We start from the raw sequence: 14,256 nt of genomic DNA, 5'->3' as shown, positions 1-14,256 counted from the left end.
TCTGTATTCCAATAGTACTAAATTGTATGTCATTAAGTTATGGATACAAAATTATTTTGAGCCCTGATTCAGAAGAAAATGTTTTAAGTTTCAAAAATTGACTAATCATACTTCAAAACAAAGCTCAAATTCAGGGAGGACAGAATAATTTTAAATTGTTTCCAATATGAGGATTAAAATATAAGAATTATTTCAGTTACTCTACATAAGAAAAAATTTAAAGGCAGCATTACAAGTATTGAACTCTTAACCAACTCAAAAGTGTTTTAACATGCAATGCTTGTCTTGATTGCAATCATCAAATTTTATGAATTTGAAATTAAAAGTAGTTCAATGAACACAATATACATAGCATAAATGAAGCCTGAAAACCTTAGCTGTGGAGAAGGAATAGTGTAAACTGTCAGCCGGATGAGAAAATAATTCTTTATGCTAAAATATGTAATGCATACTGTTGTTTTTAATATAATCCCAAAGAAGCAATGGTTGAGATAGATGAGATTTAGTAAGATAGGGGTTTGGACATATTCTTACTAATCTAGGCTTTCAGTGTTTATGTATTTACATGGTAATAGTAAAAAGATGCAACAGTGTTTTCTTGTCTTTAGTTCCGAAAAAAAATTAAGTCTTTATGGGTGGTAAGGTTAGGTGGAGAGGGAGAAGAGGAGATGGGGGAGATTCCAGAGAAGGTGAGGGTATTGGGCTTGTGCAGTTGGGATAAGACAAGTCTTTGAGGGGGGACAGGGATGATGATGACAGGGACACAGACAGGATGACATACAGTGGACAGACAGACCTTAAAGCAGTCTCGTCATACCTATGAGGAGATTATCAGGAAGACTTGAGTCAGGCTTTCCACAGTTGTGAAGGAAGGATGAGAGACAAAGGACTTATACTGAAATGGGAGGTTCTGACTAGGTAGAAGGAAAACCTTTTTCACTATCAGGACAGTCAAGCATTGGAAAAACCCAGAGAATCTGTGCATTTTTCATCCTTGGAGGTTTTCAAGACCAGTCTGGATAAAGCCCTGCATAACATGGTGTTGTGGTTTAGGAATGATACTCCCCAATTCAGTGCCCTCACTGAGACTCCAAACCACATGCCACTCCCTTGCTCCCCCATTTTCTCCTCCTCCTCCCCCTTCAACAGGCTGGAGAGGACAATATGAGGCACAAAAGGTAAAGATCATGGCTTGAGATAAGAACAATTTACTGAAAGCAGCAATGAGATAAGAAAATTAACAGTAACAGCAACAATACTAATGACTGAGTATAAGAAAAGAAATTCACATGGAAACCATCCAATAGTAGACAATACCGGACAGCTCCCTCCTCCTGCTTTCTCCACTGGAAGGAATCCCTTTCCCCTACCCCTGGCAATGACAAGAGGTGGTATAGAATAACTTCCAGGTCCTGGCCATGCCCCCTCCCAGCTACTGCAAAAATTAACCCTGTCCTAGCCAGAACCAGGACAGATGGTTTTGCTCACCCTGCTTTGAGCATGAAGATCAACTAAAAGCCTCTTGAAGTTCCTTAGTGTGCTGGTTTAAAAGCAAACTGGTGGGAGAAATGAACCCGACTCAAAAGATTACAAGTCAGAGTTACAATTTACTAAGAAGATTACAATATAATGATACAGATAAAACTGGTTTTAACCTCCAAAGACAGATGTATAACCCAACACCCTGGGACAAGAACAGAATGGTGTTTGTTAGCCCCTGCGCTGAGCACCATGTCGCCCCCGGGGTGCAAAGTAAAAAGAAAGGAAAACCTGTTGGTCCAGATGATGGTCGCAGTCCTGTTTGAAGTAATAATCACAGTCCTGTCAAGAGCGGCAGTGGCAGTCCTGTTGAAGTTCTGGTCCTCCTCTTAATCCAGCGAGTGGTACCAGAAGTCCCAAAACCCAAAGTTTATATATGCTCAAATTCAGGTGGGAATGCCCAGTACCTCCCCCAGGACAGGGAGTTTCACAATGGGTGATTTAACTCTGTGAGTCATGGGATAATTTTGGAATCTTTGATGGTCTAGGTGTTGCAACTGCCTATTATGCCTGTCCAAGGTGGCCCATTAGCAGAGATGACCCCTCAGGCTGGGTATGAAGGTGTTAATGCCTTTCTGGAGAGGAGTTATTGGTGTGAAAACAAAAGAACATTCCCCTGCCTCAATGGGTTTCTTTAACACACAGTTTGTAGCCTGAGATGTCAGGTGTGCCCCGGGCAACTGCTGGAAACAATGAATTTATTAACACTCTGTAAGAAATTACATATAGGGTGTAGAATACACAGTTTTGGTTATACTTAGTGATAAACTGGTCCCAGTCCCTGTAACTAGGACACTGTAGTGGGTTGAACCTGGCCGGATACCAGGTACCCACTAAAGCTGCTCTCTCACTCTCCCTCTGCAGCTGGGCAGAGGAGAGAGGAAAAAAAACAGCTAAGGATTCATGAGTTAAGAGCTGGGAGAGATCAGTTACTGATTACTTTCACAGGCAAAACAGACTCACAGTGGGGATAGTACCTAAATTTATTACTAACAGAATAAGAGCCAAAGAGCGAGAAATAAAACAGTCTTAAAAACACCTTTCCCCCACCTCTCCTTCCTTCCATGTTATCCCTCCTCCCTGCCAGAGGTGCAGCAGGCGGGGAATGGGGATTACGGTCAGTTGATGTTTCTGCCGCTGCTCAGGGAGAGGAGTCCTTCCCCTGCTCCCATGGGGTCCTTCCCATGGGAGACAGTCCTTGATGGACCTCTCCAGCGTGAGTCCATCCCTCAGGCAGCAGTTCTTCCCAATCTGCTGTCCTGTGGGTCACTCCTCCATGGGGTGCAGTCCTGCACAGATGAGCTGTACCGACATGGGTCCCATAGAGGGGCCACAAGTCCTACTCGGGGAAAACCTGCTCCACCGTGGGCTTCCCTCTCCATGGGCTGCAGGTCTCTGGCAGGACCCTGCTCCATCTTGGGCCTCCACAGGGTCACAGCCTCCTTCATGCATCTACCTGCTCCAGCATGGGCTCCTCCATGGGCTGCAGGTGGGTCTCTGCACCCTGATGGTCCTCCATGGGCTGCAAGGAGCCAGCCTGCTTCACCATGGTCTTCACCACAGGCTGCAGGGGCCACAGCTCTGGTGCCTGGAGCACCTCCTCCCCCTCCTCCTGCACTGACCTTGGTGTCTACCTTGTTCCCATGTTCTCACTCTGCTCTTCCCTGGTTGGAATTCTGGGCAACAACCTTCTGTTCTTAAATACGTTATCACAGAGGCTTTACTATTACTCCTGATTGGCTTGGCCTTGGCCAGTGGCAGGAAGTCCATCCTGGAGCTGGCTGGCATTGGCTTCACGGGACAGGGTAAGCTTCTAGCAGCTTCTAACAAAAACCACTCCTGTAGCCCCTCCCACTACCAAAACCCAGCCACAGAAAACCACTACAGACAGTAACTGAATTATCCTATGATCCTGTGACTGATAAATGTGGTTCATCTTCTGTAGGCATATACTGTGGTAAACAGAAGAAATGTCGCTGAAATGCAAGTGAGAAGTAGTTGTATAGCATGCCAACAGCATCAGTATTTTAGAAAGTCTTGTGCTAAAGGACTTGTTGTGAGACTTGTGTAAATGACAAAGACTAAATGTGGTTGTTTGTCTTTATCTCAGCACACAAAATAGATGTTTGTTGATCTTATTAGTTAAACAACATTGTGAATCTAAGCTACTTCCACTTAAATATATGATTACCACTCAACTAGAAGAATATTTGAATTATTTTTCTGTTTAAAGTTGCTGCTGTTTCAATTGGTTGTCTAGGAACTCATTTTGAAGGGATACCTCTTCAGAATATTTCTGAAAACAATCTGATTGTACAATTCAGATTGCAACATTTAATCATTCCAGAGGCTAAAAAAAGTGAAAGAGGAGCTTTTTGATTTACCTGTTAGCTTTACTTTTCTCATTGATAAAGCACACAACTGAAATAGTTACTAATGATGCTACCATTTTGCCTTCTTAAAGAAATTAATGAACCCTGATCAAAAGGACCAGTTCTTGATGCTGCAAGAATCTTGCCAGATATTTACTTCCTCTAATCTTGCATTTTAGAAATGTATTGAAGAGATGTGGATAATTAGTGCTACTTAGAATATGTGATCCCTGACAGTGAGGTTTTGGCCTATAATTTGGACTATAAGCAATTGGTTATGCTGATAAGTTTTCCACTGATGAACAAACATCAAGTATTTACACTGAGCTTTTTCTCACTACTCTCATTCGTCCTTGAAAGTCTGATTAAGAAGTTGCAAACTTTGATAAAGAAAATTAGCAAAATGATTATTTTTTTTGTTTGGGAGGACAAAAAGAATGGCACTAGACACCAGTTCAGAGAAAAATCACAAGAAGGATAACATCTAAACTTTCTTATATAACATAGAAATGTGAGGCAATTACTAAAGGTATGGATACAGGCTGCATTTCTGTACTTCTAACAGAGAAGTAACAAGGACTTCTGGAGACTGTGATTGTACAACCTTGAATTACTTCAAGACTGGAGTGCCATGATATGATTACAGTCTCTTCAGGAGGTATAGGAAGGGCAGGTGAGGTGGGGGGAGTGTGGCATTGTATGCAATAGAGGGACTGGAATGTATGGAGCTTACAGTTGGCAATGGCACAGCTAAGAGCCTCTGGGTAAGGAGTAATGGACAAACAAATAATGCAGATGTCACCATGAGAGTCTGCTATAGACCTCCTAGCCAGGATGATGATACCGACAAATTATTCTTTGAGGAACTAAGGGACATTTCCAAATCAACTGCCCTTGTCCTTATGGGGGACTTCAACTTGTCGGATGTTAAGTGGGAATATCACACAACTGGCACAAACAGGTCCAGAAGATTGTTAAAACACCTGGGTGATAACTTCATGGTACAGGTAATAAGGGAGCCAACAAAAAAAGGGGTGCCCTCCTTGATTTGTTGCTTGTTAACAGAAAGGGTCTCATGAATGAAATGGGGATTGGAGGCCGTCTTGGCTACAGAGACTGAAAAGTGATTAAGTTTAAAATCCCTGTTGACAGGAGGAAAAGTGCCAGCAAAACTTCAACCCTGGATATGAGGAGAGCAGACTTCAGGCTGCTCAGGGAACTAGTGAGTGAGGTCCCCTGGGAAAAAACTTTTGAAGGTACTGGGGCCCATCAGTGCTGGTCACTTTTTAAGCACCACCTCCTAAGAGCACAGGAGCAGCACTTCCTAAATGTCAGAAGTCAAGCAGGCAAGGCAGAAGGCCAACTTGGCTGAACAGGGATCTTCTTCTGGAGCTAAGGCAAAAAAAGAAAGTGTATGGCCAGTGGAAGCAAGGTCAGGTGACATGGGAAGAATACAGAGATGCTACTTGTCACTGTAGGGAGGAAATTTGTGCTGTCAAAGTTCAATTGGACTTGAAGCTGGGCAGTTCTGTGGGGGACAATAAAAAGAGTTTTTTAATATGTCAGTAGCAAAAGGCAGCGCAAAAATAACATTGACCTGTTCCAGGATGAGGATGGTCACCTCACAAACAGGGACAGAGACAAGGCAGAGGTGTTTAACTCATTCTTTGCCTCTGTCTTCAACACTGATGACAGGCTAAGGGGGTCTCAGTACCCTGAGCTGGAGGACCATGACTGCAAGAATGATCGACTCCCAGGTGACCCTAAAGTTGTGCGGGGTCTGCTGCTCCATCTGGATCCCTATAAGTCTATGGGACCTGATGGGAATCATCCAAGAATACTCAAAGAGCTGCTGATGTCATTGTGAGACCTCTCTCAATGATTTTTTGAATGGTCTTGGGAATCTGGAGAGGTCCCAGCTGACTGGAAGCTGGCAAATGTTGTCCAAATTTTCAAGAAGGGCAAGAAAGATGACCTTGGAAACTACAGACCTGTCAGTCTCACTTCAGTGACTGGTAAAGTTATGGAGAGGAATAGTAAAGTTAGGACCATGAACTTTAGGAAAGCAAACTTCTAGCTCTTCTAGGAGTTAGTCAATAGCACCTCCTGGGAAACTGCCCTCAGGGAGAAGGGAAGAGAACAGAGCTGGCATATCTTTAAGAAAGTCTTCCATAAAGTGTAAGTGATCCCCAGGAGCAAGAAATCAGGCAAGGAAGATAAGAGACCAGCATGACTAAGTAAGGACCTGCTGGTCAAACTAAAGGGTAGGAAAGAAATGCAGAGGCAGTGGAAACTAGGACAGGTAACCTGGGAAGAATATAGAGATGAAGTTTGGTTGTGTAGGGATGGGGTCAGGAAGGCCAAGGGGAAGCTGAAGCATAAGCTGGCAAGGAACACAAAGAATAACAGGAAGGGCTTCTACAGGTATTTCAGCCAGAAAAGGAAGGTCACAGAAGAAATTACTCCCCCCCACACTCCCCAATAAACAATGCTGTTTTAGTATTCAATGGCAACCTCTCTTCCCACACCTCTTGAGTGGATGGACAGCAGGACAGGGACTGGGGAAGCACAGTCCTTCCCACTGTAAGTGAAGATCAGGCTCGTGACCACATGAGGAACCTGAATGTACATCAGTCTATGAGACCCGATGAGATAAATCCCAGAGTCCTGAGGGAACTGGTTGATGGAGTTGCCAAGCCACTCCATGATATCTGAAAAGTCATGGCAGTCGGGAAGTCCCAGGTGACTGGAAAAATGGAAACATTTCATCCACCTTTAAAAAGGGTAGAAAGGAGGACCCTGGGAACTACCACCCTGTAAGCCTCACCTCTGTTCCTGGGAAGATCATGGAGCAGATCTTCCTAGAAGCTCTACTAAGGCACATGGAGGAAAGGGAGTAGATTTGGGACAGCCAGCATGACTTCACCAAGGGCAAGTCCTGCCTGACCAACCCAGTGGCCTTCTATGATGGAGTGACTCCATCACTGGGCAAGGAAAGAATCATAGAATCGACCAGGTTGAAAAAGACCTCTGAGATCATCAAGTCCAACCCTTGATTCAACGCCTGTGGTTACTAGACCATCGCAGTAAGTGCCACATCCAGTCTCATCTTAATAATCTCGAGGGACGGTGAATCCACCACCTCCCTGGGCAGCCCATTCCAATGTCTGATTACCCTCTCTGTAAAAAACTTTTTCCTAATATTCCACCTAAACGTCCCCTGGCAGAACTTAAGACCATGCCCTTTTGTCCTACTACTGGTTGCCTGTGAGAAGAGACCTGTTGGGTGGACGTCGGCAGAGACCGATGCTCATCTGGCTACAACCTCCTTTCAGGTAGTTGTAGACAGTGATGTCTCCCCTGAGCCTCCTTTTCTCCAGACTAAACAACCCCAGCTCCCTCAGCCTCTCCACATAGCACTTGTGCTCCAGTCCCTTCAGCAACCTTCTCTGGACCTGCTCCAGCACCTCAATATCCTTCCTGAACGGAGGGGCCCAGAACTGGACACAGTACTCCAGGTGTGGCCTCACCAGCACTGAGTACAGGGGGAAAATCACTTCCCTGGTACTGCTGACCACACTGTTCCTGATACAGGCCAGGATACCATTGGCCTTCTTGGCCACCTGGGCACACTACTGACTCATGTTCAGCCTCCTGTCAATCCAAACTCCCAGGTCCCTTTCTGCCTGGCTGCTCTCCAACCACTCTGTGCCCAGCCTGTAACCCTGCAGGGGGTTGTTGTGGCCAAAGTGCAGGACCTGGCACTTGGCCTTGTTGAACATCATCCCACTGGAATCAGACCATCTCTCTAGCTTGTCCAGGTCCGTCTGAAGAGCCCTCCTGCCTTCCAGCTGATCAACACTCCCCCCAACATGGTGTCATTTGCAAATTTGCTAATGATACTATCAATCCCCTCATCCAGATCACCGATAAAGATATTAAATAGAACTGGGCCCAACACTGATCCCTGGGGAACACCACTAGTGACTGGCCACCAACTGGATGCAGCACCGTTCACCACCACTCTCTGGGCCTGGCCTTCCAACCAGGTCTTAACCCAGCACAGAGTGCAGCTGTGGGCTGCAAGCTTTTTCAGGAGAATACTATGGGAGACCATGTCAAAGGCTTTCCTGAAGTCTGGATAGACTACATCCACAGTCTTCCCCTCATCCACCAGGCAGGTCACCTGATCATAACAGATCAGGTTGGTCAGACAGAACCCGTGCTGGCTGGATCTGATCCCTTGTCCATCCAGGTGTTATGTGCTTGCATTTAGGATGATCTGCTCCATGACTGTGCCAGGCACTGAGGTCAGGCTGACAGGCCTGTAGTTTCCCAGGTCCTCCTTGCAGCCCTTTTTGTGGATTAGCGTGACATTCGCCAACTTCCAATCATCTGGGACCTCCCCAGTGAGACAGGACTGTTGGTAGATGATGGAGAGCAGCTTGGTGAGCTCTTCCGCCAGCTCTCATCACCCTAGGATGGATCTCATCTTGTCACATAGACTTCTGAGGATCCAAGTGGGTCAACAGGTCTATCTCAGTTTAAATGAGACACAGGTGTTTTACTGAGGATGAGTTATGAGGAAGACCCAAACTCCTCCCTCTAAGCAATTTTAAATCCGAAATTAAGGGGCTCTGACTGAAGGGAAAAAAACTGTGGAAAAAGGAAAAATAACAGCCCTTTATTAAAAGATATATGTGTATTGGCAGAAACAACAAAAGAAAACAAGTAAAACAACCAAACAATACTCCTATACACACAAATAATCTTCTTTAAAACAAACCAATAAACAAGCACAGGAAAAAAAAGGTAAATCGTTCAGTTTACGCCCTTTGGTGCAATTGTGACCACAATCAACAGGGAGTGCTGTTGGATCACTGGAGATGCAGAGCATGCAGTGTTGCGTGCTGGTCAGCAGAGGGCACTGTGGGATAACTGGTTATTGCTATGTGGGGGAAGACACTTCGGGGTGTGTTGGAGAAACCAAATATGGGTTTCCCTCCCCCCACACACTGGGAAAGGGGAGAGAGAGAAGGGAAACAACAAAAAAAAGTCCTCCCCAATGGGAAAAACTCACTCTGTCCTGCTGGCTGAATTGTGCGGTATAGTTTTTCCCTCTCCCTTTGATGTGCACAAGGACCGCTGCTAAGAAAGAAACAAATGGGAATGGGGAAGGGGAAAAACCTCCCAAAACAGTTCCTCTCTGATGAAAATCCAAGCAGAATCCACAGCTGACAGCCAGACTGAAAACAAAACCCACTCCGAGCTCTTACTCCGAGCTCTTACTCCGATCTTGTTCCAGCTTTAACAGCCACCTGAACTCCTCTCCCCTGTTTCTCAGGAGACGAGAGGGGAAACAAAAAGTAAAAAGGAACTCCTCCCCCTTCCCCAAAAGCAAGATTCTGAGGGCCATTAACTAGGAATGTGGCCTTACCAACAGCTTCTTTTGTGTTACTTAACTGCCCATTTAAACATTTTCTCCACGCAGTGGGCAGGAGGAAGGGAAAAATTCCTGCTTAGTTTCTAAGAACCAGCAAAACCATGACAAGGTCACAAACTGTCCCTCATGGATTACAGGAGGGCTATTTGGCTTCCTGTCTCTTTCTACCAGTTCCAGAAGCCAGTTGTCCTGAGGACAACCTGTCTTACTGCTGAAAACTGATGCAAAGAAGGTATTAAGTACCTCAGCATTTTCCTCATCTTTGGTGACTATGTTCCCCCCCATGTCAAACAAAGAATGGAGGTTTTCCTGCTCCTGTGCATTCAAGACTTGCTTCTTGAAACATTTCCATCCCTCCTGGACCCCTTTGTTTTCAAGGGCTGTTTCCCAGGGTACAATCTGAACCAGTCTTCTGAGTAAGCCAAAATCTGCCCTCCGGAAGTCCAGTGTAGAGGGTTTTTTGATGACCCTCCTTGCATCCCTGAGTATTGAAAACTCTATTATTTCATGGTCACTGTGCCCCAGATGGCCTCCAACCACTACATCTCCTACCAGTCCCTCTCTCTTTGGTAACAGTAGATCTAGCAGGGCCCCGTCTCTGGTAGCCTCATTTACCAACTGGAGCAGGAAATTATCCTCTATACACTCTAGGAATCTCCTAGACTGCCTCTTCTCCACTGTGTGGAGTTCCTAGCAGACATCTGGCAGGTTAAAGTCACCCACAAGAACAAGGGTTGGCGATTTTGAGACATCTGCCAGCTACTTGAAGAATAATTCATCATCCTCATCATCCTGGTTGGGTGATCTATAAAAGACTCCCACCAGAATGTCCGTCTTGTTGTTTTTCCCCTTGATTCTGATCCACAGGCACTCAGCCTTATTGCTACTGACTTCAAGTTCTACAGAGACAAGACACTCTCTAACATACAGAACCACCCCTCCACCTCTCCTACCTTGCCTGTCCCTTCTGAAGAACCTGTAGCCATCCATGGCAGCACCCCAGTCATGTGAGTCATCCCATCACATTTCTGTGATGACAACTACATCATAGCTTTCCTGCTGCACGATGGCTTCCAGCTCCTCTTGTTTGTTACCCATGCTGCATGCATTGGTGTACATGCACTTCAGCTGGGCTGTTGATATCACTTCTAACTCTGGCTTTCCACCCTTAGGCTCATCTCTGGAGATCTTGGTTTCAATCCCTTTCCCCTTCAAACCTAGTTTAAAGACCTCTTAATCAACCCCACCAACTTATGGGCTAGACTCCTTTTACACTTGCTAGATAGGGGCTACAGATGTAATTTGTCTAGACTTCTGTAAAGGCTTTGACATGGTCCCCCACAGCATCCTTTTCTCGAAATTGAAGAGAGATGGATTTGAAGGGTGGACTGTCAGATGGATAAGGAATTGGTGGATGGTCGCATCCAGAGGGTCATGGTCAAAGTCCCAATGGACATCAGTGACCAGTGGTGTCCCTCAGGGGTCCCTTTTGGGATCAGTGTTATTTAATATCTTCATTAATGACACAGATGAAGGGATTGAGTGCAGCCTTAGCAGGTTTGCAGATGACACTAAGCTGAGTGGTGCAGTGACACACCTGAAGGATGGGGCCATCCAGAGGGACCTGGACAAACCTGAGAAGTGGCCCATGGGAATCTCATGAGGTTTAACAAGACCAAGTGCTGGTGCTGCACCTGGGTCAGGGCAACCCTTGGTATTAATCCAAGCTGGAGATGAAGAGATCAAGAGTAGCCATGGCAAGAAGGACTTGGGAGTGCTGCTGGATGAGAGGCTCAACATGAGCCAGCAATGTGCACTTTCAACCCAGAAAGCCATTTGTGTCCTGGGCTGTATCAAAAGTAGCATGACCAGCATGTCCAGGGAGGTGAGTCTGCTCCTCTGCTCTGCTGAGACTCCACCTGCAGTACTGCTTCCAGCTCTTGGGTCACCAGCACAGGATGGAGATCGACCTGTTGGAGCAAGTCCAGAGGAGGCCACCAAGATGATCACAGGGCTGGAGCACCTTTCTTTTCAGGAAAGGCTGAGAGAGTTCACGCTGTGTGATGGGGCCCTGAGCAACCTGATCTAGTGGAAGGTGTCCCAAAAACAGATATGAAGCTTTAAAGACTTTAGACATCCAGGAACAAGGCTAACTAGGAGAACCTGTACCAGCAGCACATGGTGGTTACCGTAAAAAGAAATGTCAAGTGATCATAGTGGGCGACTCTTTTTTAAGGGGCACTGAGGCACCCATCTGCCAGTGTGAGAGTCATGAGAAGTTTGTTGCCTAATGGGAGCAGGGATCCATGATGTTGCTATGAGAGTACTCCAACTTTTCAAGAGCACAGACTACTACCCACTATTACTTTTTCATGTGGGTGCAAATGATGCCTCAAGCCAAAAAACAGGTAGGATCAAGGAAGACTGTAAAGCCCTGGTGAGGCAGGTGAAAAACATTGGTGTCCAAGTCATCTCATCTATCCTACTGATCGGAGAAATGAGGACAACCAGAAGCAGATGCATAGTGCAGATCAGTGTCTGGTTTTGTGGCTGGTGCTGTAGAGAAGGTTTTGGCCTTTATGACAATGGATTGTGCTTGAATGATTGTTGCCTGTTAGAGAGGGATGGGATCCACCTGACTAAAAGGGGCAAGAGAATCTTTGGCAGCAGACTGGCCAATTTGGTGGGATGGGCTTTAAACTGAAGGACTTGTGGGGTGGGGTCCAAAGTGGCAGTGCTTGTGCCATTGCTTCCTCCTGGGGAGTAGGTCATACCGATAATTGCAGTGAAAATTGTTCCTTGACAGCCTATCAAGATGAGGATCAAAGGGCAAACCACACCAAGAGTGTATATGGATGTGAGGAATCCTCTTACACCCCTTCTAGGGAACCTGCATGCTTGATTAACTCTCTGAAGTACCTGTATACAAACACACCCAGCACAGGAAATAAACAAGAACTGGAAATCTCTGTGTGGTCACAGGGCCATGATCTCATTGCAACAACAGAGACATGGTGAGATAGCTCGCATGACTGGAATGTTGTCATTGATGGCTCTGTACTTTTCAGAAAGGACAGGTCAGTGAGACAAGGTAGTGGAGTTGGTCTTTATGTGAGAGAGTAACTGGAATGTATCAAGCTCTACCCAGGGACAGAAAAACAATTTGAGAGTTTATAGGTGAGAATTAGGGGACAGGCTGATATGGGTGACACTTTTGTGGGTGTTTACTACAGGCCACCTGATCAGGAGGAGGAAGTTGATGAGGCTTTCTATGGGCAGCTGGAAATAGCCTCACGGTCACAGGCTGTCATGGGTTTGCTCTGGGTCAATTTTTTTCTCACCCCCCACACAATTGCTATTAGTTGAGAGAAGGTTTATGCAGACAAAAGAGACTTGATTGGGGAGAGTAATATTAGGATTTATTATTAGCAAGATAAAAACTAAAGAACTATATATATTACAATTCTAATCAGGCAAAAGTACTATGTATTTACAGAAATACCCCTCCCCTCTTTGTATCAGTCCAGGAGGAGAAGCAGTTTTTGTTCCATTTCCGGAGGTCCAGGTCTTTTAAATAACTTTGCAGCACTCTAAAGTTCTTTTTCTATTATCTCTAGGAGGACAACTCTGATTCGTTGCAGCTGGAACTGTTTCTCTCTCTCTCTCTCTCTCTCTCTCTCTCTTCTATGTCAGCCTCAGGGCTGGGCCTACCCCGCTCCTGGGCTAAGACCAGAGCCTGGGGGGTTACCCAGTCCCTGAAGAGTCTTCCATGGACTGCAAGGGGACACTTGCCTACCATGGAACTTCACCACAGAGTCACAGGGGATAATGGCTTTTGAGTCCACCCCTGTTCCCTGTGGGGTCCCTTCCCACGGGAGAACAGTCCTTGATAGACCTCTCCGACATGGGTTCATCTCTTGGACAACAGGTCTTCCATTCTCTACTGTCCCTCAGGGTCACAAATTCAGCTGCACCAGCATGGATTCCTCACTCAGATCCCAAGCCTACCTGAGCCATCTCACTCCAGCGTAGGTCTCTCTCAGGGTCACAAATCTCCAGCAGGACTGTTTCATTTTAGGCCTTTCACAAAGTCTCAGCTTCCTCCTGCATCCACTTGCTTCAGTGTAAGCTCCTCTATGAGCTGCATGGGGGTCTCCTCACCCCAATAATCTTCCACAGGTGGCAGGGCTTTATTTTTCAGTCTTCTCCCTGCTGAAGGGAGAGAACGAAAGAGGGAGGAGAAGCAGCCCCCCTTCAAACTTCTCTCTCCTGCTGCTGCCAGCTTTGACCTTGGAGGTCTGTTATCTCTCTGCCGGAATTCCTTCTGCAGCGTTTCTCGTTCAAGTAGTCAGTCCTTCTCTAAAGTTTTTTTTCCTCTACTCTCTTACAGGAGAGAAGGGGGGCTTCAGTGCCACACCTGCCCCTGGCCCAGGGCCGGGGGAGGAGGGGGCCCCGGTCCACTTGGGGGGGGGCACATGGCTACTAATTTTATCTGCCCAACCACCTTCTCTTCCATTTTCTTAAATATGTAATTGGCAGAGGCGTCACTAAAACTTTTGATTGGCCTTTTCTCCGGAAATCTACCTGGAAAAAACCATTTTCAGCCGCAGGGGGCTGGGGCAAAACCACGACACAGGCTCTGGTTCTCCTGGGGGACTTCAATCACCCTGATATTTGTTGGAGGGACAACACAGCCGGGCACACACAGTCCAGGAAGTTCCTGCAGATCACTGAAGATAACTTTTTGATGCAAGTGGTGGAAGAGCCAATGAGGAATGTTGCCGGACCTTGTTCTAATAAACCAGGAGAGACTTGTTGAAGATATAAAGTTTGGGGGCAGCCTTGGCTGTAGCGACCATGAGATAGTGAAACTCAGGATCCTACATGGGGGAAACAAAGCAA

At 46.1% G+C, this 14,256-nt stretch overlaps 1 protein-coding gene across 1 annotated transcript in view; it reads left to right on the top strand.

Annotated features, from left to right (window-relative positions):
• The window catches only part of LOC126642832 (nipped-B-like protein), a 34,452-nt gene extending 24,193 nt beyond the window's left edge, over positions 1-10,259 (top strand). The window contains exon 8 of the mRNA XM_050320786.1: positions 10,222-10,259. Coding sequence (XP_050176743.1) covers positions 10,222-10,244 — 23 coding nt within the window. The 3' untranslated portion in view covers positions 10,245-10,259. The remainder of the gene's footprint in view (positions 1-10,221) is intronic.
• The last annotated feature ends 3,997 nt before the right edge of the window (positions 10,260-14,256 follow it).

Source organism: Myiozetetes cayanensis, unplaced genomic scaffold (genome assembly GCF_022539395.1).
Source record: "Myiozetetes cayanensis isolate MyiCay16 unplaced genomic scaffold, myiCay2020 scf248, whole genome shotgun sequence".
Lineage (NCBI taxonomy): Eukaryota > Metazoa > Chordata > Aves > Passeriformes > Tyrannidae > Myiozetetes > Myiozetetes cayanensis.
The sequence above is the reverse complement of the archived record's forward strand: the minus strand, read 5'-3'. Positions and strand labels throughout refer to the sequence as shown.